The sequence below is a fragment of the Quercus suber genome, unplaced genomic scaffold (genome assembly GCF_002906115.3).
Source record: "Quercus suber isolate HL8 unplaced genomic scaffold, Cork oak 2.0 scaffold_56, whole genome shotgun sequence".
NCBI classification, from domain to species: domain Eukaryota; kingdom Viridiplantae; phylum Streptophyta; class Magnoliopsida; order Fagales; family Fagaceae; genus Quercus; species Quercus suber.
In genome coordinates, this window is record NW_027069521.1 from 1,763,735 (window position 1) to 1,774,759 (window position 11,025).

The window sequence follows — 11,025 nt, forward strand, 5'->3', positions numbered from 1 at the left end:
AAAATTGTAATTTTAGCATTTTCCTCATTTTAAAGACCATAAAAAATTAATAGATCTAAATCTAAAACAAAATATACAAGCCCAAAAAAATTAGCCTAACAACGAAAATTACCAATAGTAAACCTAAAATAAAAAATCAAGCCCAATCAACCTATTTTACCCAAAACAAACAACTTGACTCTTTAAAAATTTTAAAACAAAATAATTATTTCCTTATCAAAAAAAAAAAAAAAAAACCCTCAGTGGTCAAGTAGTAGAGTTGGAGGCTGGAGTCGTCACACACAACCAGAAGCAAAGTCGCCCCCTAATTCCAAGTCCTAGCTTCGTCCCTGACTATAATGATATTGGTAATATAATCAATGTTTATTTATTTATTTAGAGAAGATAATCAATGTTTATTTAAGTGCCGTTGATATAGCAAAATGCAACTCATTCATATTATAATAATTGATAGATAGGATTTTAAGAATTATATGGTGTAATTACTCTTGGAATTTTAAAAGATTATGATCCCCACAAAAAATATATGATACAAAATTTAAGACACAAAGTAAATTTACTTTGGTAAATCATCATATTCTCTAACATTGCATTTAAAATATATCCAAAATTTTAATTTATCATCCTCTAAAACCCTCTCTCTCCATCACCCTCCCAACCAAACACAAATAATTTTTCTCTTTTAATTTTTTTATTTTTGATAAATGAAATGATCGGATTCCTGCCCCCAAACACATGAACCATAATAACTCTAGTCAATGCCCGAATGACCACAAATGCCCATGTGGAAACATTGGCCTCCTCGACAAAATCACAAAGCATAGGTAACGAATGACTCACATGTGGTGACAAATCATTTTTTCCTCCAGTCAGATTACCCTGTAAAATCATATTCTTTAAACACGTACTTGATGTTTTGTAGAAAAAAAGAAAAAAACAAAAGGTAATAGACGCGCCTTGAAGAGGAGAGTGAGGGGAGTTAAGGTGTGTTTTCCTTTGGCTTCATGAAATCGATCCAAATATATCATCATTTCTCTCCCGGGAGTGCACGGCCACGGCCAAATATCTCTATCTCTCTCTCTAGCATAACTTTCTGCTCTGCTTTTGCAATTAATGCACCACTACCTTCTCAATATGATATATTTATAACCAAAACCAACCCTTTTTATTTCTTTATCTTCTCTCTGCTTCCAATATTCTGATCCGAAAGCTTCATCTTTGCCAAAACACCAAAAAGGTAATCTCTGCTAATTATCCCAAACTCACACTTTTCTGTTCACTCACTCTCTTTGGTTAATCTTTCCCTTGCAAAGACCCACTTTTTCTTTCAATTCTTTTTATGCTTCATTCTTGCCATTCCACTTTACTTTTCATAGTCTCTTAACCGGGTTTATTCTATTTTTCCTTGTTGGTATGTGTTTGTTTCAGTTAGTAATTACTTAACTTATTGCTTACGGTTACAACTTTAGCACCCAAGTAAAGCTTGTTTAGTGGCATTGAGTAATGATTCTACGAACCATTTGCATCACTGCATGTACATGTAACACCTATTGTGTTTTAGTTTTGGGTTCTAGGCTCTCTTTGTTGGTTGAGAAAAAACAGAGGAAACTAAACAGAAAATCAGAAATGCTTTTGGATTTCATGTTTTTTGCGGCTGTAGTTAACCAAAACTGAAACTTTAGGCTGTGCTTAGACTGATTGTAAGAAAATTTAAAATTTTGAACTGTTAATTTCTTTTGTAAACCTCTACATTTTTCTAAACAAACAGGAAAGTTGTCATTTTTGGTTACCCTGTTTTATCTGGTTTTGTCTCTTAGGAAAATCAGCTGTAATTGCTTGATCTCGTTCGTTCTGTTTCTGGGTTTTCCTCTACATTTTCTAGGTTACCAAACGGAACACTGTTTGTCTATTTTTTTTTCTTCTTCTTATAATAGTATAATTGCATAAGACTTATTACTTTAATCTCTTTATGCTCCTTTTTGGGTTTTGTTCATTGATACTGTGTTGACAAAATCATGCTTTTCTTTCGTCCTTTTCTGCTTTTCTAGCTTTACTTTTATCTCTTTTCGGTTCTCTCCCAAGTGGGATTTCAAAATTTTGTACATTTTTTTCCTTTTGCCCTCTCTCTCTCTCTCTCTCTCTCTCTCTCTCTCTCTCTCTATATCTGCCTGTGCTAAAAAAGAGTCCACTGACCAGTCTTCTGCTCCGTTTGATTGCCGAGGAAAAAAAAAAGCAGGGGAAAAGGAAAAGAAAAAAAAAATAAATCAAAACTTTAACTATGACTTTCTTTCTGGCAGGTTCTTAAGTTCAATAAAATTTAAACAATTTTGAACTGGGCTGGGTTGTTTTTTGAAACATCTACAGTAAGAACCAATCAAAAAGTAGGCAGTTAATAATCTTTTCCTACATTTTCTAAGCTGCCAAACGGAGATTTAGAGGTTTAAATAAGGACATATTGTGAAATTTTGTCATGGGGTGCAAAAATGTCTGGCTTGCCCCTTGGTGTTGGTGTATTTTTTGGTGATTTGTTGAGCAGGAAAGGTAAGGTAAGACTTTTGAGAATTACGTGGATATTCTTATTCTAGTTTTTTTTCTTTTGTATTTCTTTGAAATACAAATGGTGGATGCTTCTTTGTTTGTGTGCTTATGTGTTAGCGAATTTGTGTGTTTTGGAAAGAGAGAGAGAATTGTTCCTCGAATGGCACTATGAGGAGACTCTAGTTGCCTCTTGAATGTGCATCTTTGCCTTGTCAGTGGAGATTCCATTGGTCTTAATTCATTATTTATATTTTTTGACGAATATGGATTTGTATGAAAAGGCAAGACATTGTTTGATGGTACCATTTTTTTTGGCCTTAGCGTGTTCTTAATTTCCTATTTTCATTGGCTTTAATACCTTCAATACGTAGTTTGTGGATTAAATTACAATAAAATATCACCACTTGATCTGTATCTCCTGATGGAAGGCAAATGATCTGGACGGTCTTAAAACATATTCTATCCTTGTTCACATGGAAGATTTAACAATACTATTTTTTTGATTAGTTGATTTTTCTATACTTGCAGCCATTGATGGGTTCTGTGAAATTATAGATTAAATTATTCAATAAACTAATATTTTCCTATTTTGTTCAGTTGGTTTCAATGTCGATTCTCGTAACTTCCAACAGGTTATGCATTTGACCAAGATAAAATGAGGCCAGATTTCTATACAGAAGTGTAAAGTGGCTTGTGTTTTTATGTGTGAGAATCTTTGGTGTTTGAATGGTCTTTATCCTTGGTTGACTATTCTATTATCTCAAAATTTCATGTGAGATCTGGTCTGGCTAAGGAGGAAACTTCTCCCTTATTTACATCTGATGTAATGTTTTCTTTCTGGAGCTGAGTAAATGGGGAGTTGTGTATCAACTAGTAGTCGGAGTACTTGTAGTAGCGGGAGCAATGGAGAGACAGTCTCTCCCTCTTGTTTTTGCGGGCAAAAGAGAACGAGGAGAACATTCTCAGACCATGTTGTTAGCTTGCAGCATCTACCATCCATACCGAACAGGATTTTTATGAATGGAAAGAGCCGTACTTCTTGCATATTCACACAGCAGGGCCGCAAGGGTATAAACCAGGATGCCATGGTTGTCTGGGAAGTAAGTTCTGTTCTTTAGGTTGGAATGATATCTAATTATATTTGGTTTCTGGTTTCTTAGTCTGGATTTGAATTCCTGCAGGATTTCATGTCAGAAGATGCTATATTTTGTGGTATCTTTGATGGCCATGGTCCACATGGCCATCTTGTTGCACGCAAAGTAAGGGATGTCCTGCCGATAAAGTTATTATCATTCTTGCATTCTTATCAGTCAAGGTCAAATGGGTCAAATACAACTTGCTTCAGAGGGAATCTGAAGAGATCAGATGGTGGAGATTCAGAGAAGGATTGCTCAACGGAGGATAAATTAAATTCTATATGGAGAGAAGCTTTCTTAAAGTCATACAAGGCCATGGATAAAGAGCTGAGGTCTCATCCAAATTTGGACTGCTTCTGTAGTGGTAGCACCGCTGTCACCATAGTGAAACAGGTATGCCAGAAAACATTGCCCATACTGATCATTATACTCCACTTGTTATGCCTCTTCTTATTTGCTTCTGTTTATAGGGCTCAAGCCTTTTTATGGGATATATTGGGGATTCTCGAGCAATTATGGGGTCTAGGGACAGTAATGATTCCATGATGGCAATCCAGTTGACTGTTGATTTAAAGCCCGATTTGCCAAGTATGTATTATGATATACTTATATTTCAATTTTCTTGATTATATATATATATATATATGCTTATCGTGTGTGCCTAATTCTGTTGATGTGATGTAAATTCATATAGGGGAGGCTGAAAGAATTAAACGTTGTAAGGGTAGGGTCTTTGCTTTGCAAGATGAGCCTGAAGTGCCTAGGGTATGGTTGCCATTTGATGATGCACCTGGATTAGCAATGGCTCGAGCATTTGGGGATTTCTGTTTGAAGGAGTATGGGGTGATCTCCATACCTGAATTCTCTCACCGGCTACTGACGGACAGAGATCAGTTCATCGTTCTTGCCTCTGATGGGGTAAATGTTTCATTCTCTGATGGTTGCATTTGTTCTTTCCTTTTTATTTTATTTCCTTCCAATTTCCATATCTTAATTCAATTCCCTTCCACTTTGTAAAATTCATGGGCGAGAATAAACTAATTTGCCACTCTAAGTTATGCCGGTTGCTCACCACAAACTAGGTGGTGCTGCCTGTGGATCATATCCTACAATTTGCAATAATCTGGTGACTGAGATTTATTTTTTGGGGGTAGGTGGGGGAGGCTAAAATGGCTTCCAGAATCCAATATTCAAGTAATAGAATTGGAAAGGATGTTTCTTATAGATATCACCACCAAACATAAAAAGTTGGATGGACTTACGCTGGGCTTATGAATCAACAGGAAAAATTTTTAGACAGTCATGGTGTGCCAGGTTGCCCAGACTGCATTCTCTGATTCTCTCTCTTTTTTCCCCCTTTTTCTTAGTGCAATAATTTTTTGCTTTACTGACGCTGAGTTAATAAGTAGTTTGATCTTTGCTGCTTTTGATCTGTTTTATGGCTTTATAAAACTTCTTTATGTTCAAAGTATGAAGATTTTTGTACATCATTGCTAATCAAAACTAGTGATTTATGGCTCATATGTTTGGCAAATGCATGGAATTTCACTTAACAAGTATTGTCTATTCTGTTAGTTGATAGTGATCTGATACATGACATGTTAACATTTTGATGGCCACAAATTCATTACTAGCTATGAGTTGAAAAGAGGCGGAATGTCTGTAAGGTTTCCATTTTAGATAGTCAAACATCATGGCTTTTTTGGATTATTGTATTGACGGGGTCAAAGTGGTTGGGTTAAGATTGGAGCAATGGAGCTAGTTCCTGTTTCATGCTTTTTTTCATGTTGTAGAATCACATGGTTTCTTGTTTGGGTGAGGATTGAACTGGGCCAGATTTATATAAATAGAGGCACATGCATCAGTACATATGTGGATGCATGCTAGTGCACTTGTGCACACTTGTGAGCTTGCACACATGATCGTACATAATCAAGTTAGGGTTGAATTGCTTCTTGAGAACACACACACATGCGTGTATGTAGTGAAGTAGAAGTGGAAATGCTTTTTTGAGAAATGACACTCAAAAAGGCAAATAGTTTGTTAATCTTTAGGTAATGCTCTGCCTCTTGTATGAGGTTTGTGGAAACAATATAAATGATTCCCACAATTGTGAAAGCAAACATTACTAAAATAAAAGGAACCAATGGTCAGAAATCTTATTGAGCAAGTATAAGTGATATGATCCCCAGAATTAGTTGACTCTGAAAACTATTTCTAATTAGATTTGAAACTTGATTAGTTACTTGAAAGTAGACCTAGAGGACCAAAAGTAAAACTACCTTATAAGCATTAGTTCTTGCCTTGTATGAATGTCTTCTTGATCATCATAATCTGGGAGTTTGGTATATTGGAAGCATATACCTCTTACAACTGCCCGGTATAGGGGAGTAGTTTCTTCTAGGTTGTATGTTATTGTTAGCTAACCAAGAAAAAGAAGAAAGAGGAAAGTGAGTACATACTTATTTTCATAATTATAGGCATTGTGGAGAATAAGAACCATTCTGCATAATGATGTTAGGATATGCATAATTAGAATCCTTGGCTTGTAGAAGTGTATGTATAGTTAAAGATTTTTTTTTCCCCTTTTTTTCTAATGCAATTTTCATCCTATGGATTTCCAAATAAAAAAATAAAAAAACTTCTACGAAGACAACTCACAGTTTAAGCCATATATATGTATATATATATATATATATATTTTTTTTAAACAAACCATAGTTTATAATAACATGAAAAATTAAAAATATTGCTACATACTAACAGACGTAGTAGTTCAGAAAAAAAGAAAAAAAAGAAAAAAAGATGTACTAATTCATAATAGCAGAGAACTTAAATAGTTTGCATTTTTGCAATAAATATAATACTGACGGGTACAACAATGTTTGCACTGTAATTCAGATTATGAAGTCAGTTATGCAGAATGCAAAAGAACTCTTTGTGAGATTTACCTCTTATTAAATAGCAGTAATAGTTGCTCTGTTTGCCAATACAGTCAGGTGACATCTACGCTAAATTGGTATGATGAATACTGTTGATGTTTTGAAATAATACAAGATATTGGGAATCATCCTCATAAAACAGTTATATTCAAGGATATCATGGTTAAAGAAATTTGTTAAGACCACCTTTCAGTTAGTATTTACTTAGTTACCAGTGGAAAGCCTCTTCTTCTATATTTATTTGTTGACACTTTGAGATTTTTTTGGGTTGAGTAGTCAAGCTGGTTAACTACAGTACAATGTTAAGTAAACTTAAATTATTATTTTACCATTCTTCCCCATTCCAATACAGCTTACTAAGTTGTTAAGAGCTAATGAGTAGGATGAGGGAATGGTCAGATGAGTGATGGTCTGGAATGGAGTTATGGGCTTACTAGTAAGTGCTTTGATGGTCCTCCTATCTACAAATGATTCTTTTTTCCCTGTAATTGTAGTTTTTCATACATGGAACCCTTCGTTCATGGTTCATTAATATGAATGTCTAGATTTGCTATAAAACAAAGAAATTGTTGACTCTTGTATGCTAGATTACTCTAATTCCAATGGGAATTGGCCTTTGCCCATTTATTTGCATTATCCTAGATTTGTAGCCTTGGGAGAGTTAATTCATGAAATATTTTCACCCCCAATTTTATAATTTGCTAAATTTATTATCCCCCTTGGAATCAGCTTTCTCTGGGTTAGGCTTCCTATTGTTTACCTCTACTAGATCTCACAAAAGTAGGAGCTTTGTGCATTGGGTACAATCTAATATTGTTATTACCCAATTCTTCTATTGACTAGAAAATTTTGTGCATGCCATAACATAGAGGTGAGAATTTATCCTTATAGATGGATCCCAATAAAGAGAGAGTGTAGAAACTAGGATAGATTGAAGTCTCAACATAATGACAAAGCAGAAACTTAACTGGAACAATAAAAATGATCTTTGTTAAATTACCGATTGCCCTAAAAGCTTAAACTATTAGAAAATGGTGAGGTTAATCACTTAACCATAATTCTAACACTCCCCCTCACTTGTGGGCTTAAACTTCCCCTTTATAAGTGGGGGCTCAACAAGTGGGAATTTAACGTTTTAAATGGGAGGTGGAGTGAAGACAAGGATCGAACTTAGGATCTCCTGGTTTGATACCATGTTAAATTACTGATTGTCCTAAAAGCTTAAGCTATTAGGAAATTGTGATATTAATTACTTAACCATAATTCTAACAATCTTCAAAATTATTTTATGGGATTTGGAGAATAGAAAAAGACTTACATGACTTTCTGATAACCTGTTCAAGTTTTTCATCTCTGAGCGTTGGGTGTCCTTGAGTTGCCTGAAATCATTTTATGTTCTTTTTCTTTTGAATGGTTCTAATTTGGTTTCATTACAGGTTTGGGATGTCTTGAGCAATGAAGAGGTGGTTGAGATAGTATCCACAGCTCCAACCCGATCGTCAGCTGCAAGGATCCTGGTGGACTCGGCTGCTCGTGAATGGAAACTCAAATACCCAACTTCGAAGATGGATGACTGTGCAGTGGTTTGTTTGTTTCTGGATGGGAAAATGGATGCAGAATCTGATTATGATGAACAAAACTTCTCCTCTGCAACCCTTCAGAGCAATCATTCTGGTAATGCTATTGAATCAGATGATGGCCAGAAGTCTGAACCATCTTTGCAAAGGAACTTTACAGTCAGGTCATCAGAAGAAAATGATGCGTACGGACGATTACCTGTTGAGGTTGAAGGGAATGAGGAAACCGTAGCGGCTGAAGATCAGAATTGGTTAGGTTTGGAAGGCGTCACACGAGTGAACTCACTTGTTCAACTTCCCAGATTTTCTGAGGAGAGGCCAAACCCTGAAATTTTGTGATTTCTATAGAAATGGAATGGAGCTAGTTTTCTTGTATTACCTTGGTCTTGGCACCTTACAAATACAAGAAGAAAACCTTTCTTCTTTGGTGACATATTGTCCAAGGTTTGTGTATGTACATTTAAAGCCACAATCAATGTTTTGTTCTTTTGTATTGCACAGAAATTCAGTCGAAATCGCTTTCATCATGGAATGATATCAGCATGGTTCCAATTTCTGTGGTGATAATATCTCATTGCGTAAGGATATTTGCACATGCCAAGTTTTGTGTGACACTATTATGGGTTCAGGTCTCAAGCTAAATTGTACTTAATGATACCCTAGTTAAGTTTATATGTTGTGATGTGGAAGATCCTGAAATGCCTGTTTTGTTACTTGAGAGACAGCTTTTGCTGCCTGGAATAGTCTCCTCTTTTAAGGGTATAATTGTCACCGGGTGATATGTGATTGAGAGATCAGTGAAACAAAGGAATTGGAATCGATGTTAATCCTAAAACAGTATTGAGTATCATTTTCAAACTGTGTTCAATGAGTTGTCCTTGGGTTGGTGAATATGATAATGGTAGATGGATACTCGTGATTACAACTTGCAACAAGGCGTGGGGACGTAGTGGTTTCTAGCCTGCACAATACATTAATGAGTAAATATGCTGTAGAATGGTAGGAAGTATTATTATTATTATTATATACTGAGGAAGTAGTGTTTTAACCTTTAATAAGATTATTCTACTTATTGTTTGCGAACACTAGAAAATCTAATGAATCCATAATATGATGGATGAAACTCGAGACTTCCGGGTATGGTATGCCCTTTAAGTTCATTGAGTTTACAACCCAGATGTCTCTAAGAGACATCAAAAGTAAATAATTAAGTTTAAGTAAATAAAATATGGGTAAATTAAATTTTTGGTCTTGAAACATGGTTAAGTTGGATTTTTGTTTCTAAAATATTAAAAAATGTGACAATTTAGTCTCTGTCATTTTTTTTTTTCATTTTTTTTTTATTTTGGCAGATGTCATTTGATACAGTATTTTTAATTAATGTGGCATTAATTAAATATCAAGATAACTGATTATATTTTTGTTCTCTAAAATACGTAAATTTGATTTGTCCCTCAAATTAAAAAAAAAAAAAAGAATTCCATCCTTCAAATATTTAAAATGTAATAATTTAGTTCTTGTGTCAATTCTTTTCTATCTCACATCACTCTCTATTTAACGTGGTTTCAAATAAGATGATTGTCATGTGGGATGAGTTTAAGAATCTTGATTGCATGATGATTTATAATAATAATAATAATAATATGATGAAACACTTACACAACCCCCCACCCCTTTTTTTATGGAAGGAACATTATTAACGTAGACAAGCTGCATGAGAGAGGTTTTATTGTGTATTCAATTAGAAAATCCTTGAATCTATGGCTTAAAGGCATGCCGTTGTGGCATTGAAGAGGCATGGATGCAGTGGGTTGTGTAGTAGCAATAATTATTTTATACATCAGGTATATGCACCATTTTTTTCACAGTGTATGGGTCTTATAATTATGAGAATATGTATATATCTGATACATGAGATACATGTTGGTAATTATTAGCCAAAGAGTCGTAGTTGGAGGCAATTTGTTTGATAATTTACATTTATAATGATTTTTGTTGATTCTTACTTTCCCATGGTTGTGAGGTACATGGTTTGGTGGATGGAGAAATAAAGAAGAGGGGGAAGAGAAAGATCTTGAAAAAAAAAAAAAGAGAAGGAAAAAGAAAAAAAATAAAAAGTCATATTAATGTAAGTGAGAATTTACGGAAAGAGTAAATTATTATTTTTTAAATATAGACAAAAATCAAACTTACCCAATATTTAAGGAGCCAAAAGGTATAGGTTAGCTACATCAACACTCTATTCAACACACCACCCACGCCAGCCAAAATGGATCAAAATTGATATGGAAGAATTATGACAGGTACATGAACTTAACCCGTCAGCTTCTGTTCTAGCTGACGGGTCAAGTTGTGACGAAAGATAAATGTAACAAAATGCATACTAACTAGATCAAGGCAAAACTGACGGGCTGAAGTCCCCGAGTTCAACTGACGGCGGTCTGAAGCCCCTAGGCTACTGAACGCATGAAGACTGACGCTAACTTAGCTGAAGGGAAGTACAGGCTGACGGCTGAAAGGCTGACGGTTCCATGAAGACCATAACTTGAACATCACGCATGGGTCTTAGGAAAATTGCTTGTATTCCACGCCCAGTATCAGAGTCCTATAAGGAAAGGATCCCGCAATCTACGCGCATAAGGATTCCTATAAGGAAAAGACTTCTACTCCAAGGAAGAAAGGTCCACCCTCTACTACTATAAAAGCCCCAATACCCTCATAAGCCGAGGTACGCATAATTAACCCCTCTCTAGCACTCTAGAGTTGAAAAGAAGTTCTAACTTGACCTTCGGAGGGTATTTGGCCGGCACCACACCGGTGCTCTCTGTGAGG

The 11,025-nt window shown here is 35.2% G+C and overlaps 1 protein-coding gene across 3 annotated transcripts; it reads left to right on the forward strand.

Moving 5' to 3' along the window:
* Positions 1–968: 968 nt before the first annotated feature.
* On the forward strand, positions 969–8,747 carry LOC111998571 (probable protein phosphatase 2C 52). 3 transcript variants are annotated; one of them, XM_024030658.2, is made up of 6 exons: positions 969–1,237; positions 3,136–3,638; positions 3,720–4,067; positions 4,145–4,262; positions 4,369–4,592; positions 8,053–8,747. In XM_024030658.2, the coding sequence occupies exons 2-6, from the start codon at positions 3,390–3,392 to the stop codon at positions 8,530–8,532; spliced, it is 1,419 nt and encodes a 472-aa protein (XP_023886426.2). In that variant the 5' UTR covers positions 969–1,237; positions 3,136–3,389; the 3' UTR covers positions 8,533–8,747. The 3 variants fall into 3 exon arrangements, with proteins under 3 accessions (XP_023886426.2, XP_065628373.1, XP_065628372.1); XM_065772301.1 differs by having other exon boundaries at positions 3,171–3,638; XM_065772300.1 differs by lacking the exon at positions 969–1,237 and adding an exon at positions 2,046–2,546.
* Positions 8,748–11,025: the final 2,278 nt, after the last annotated feature.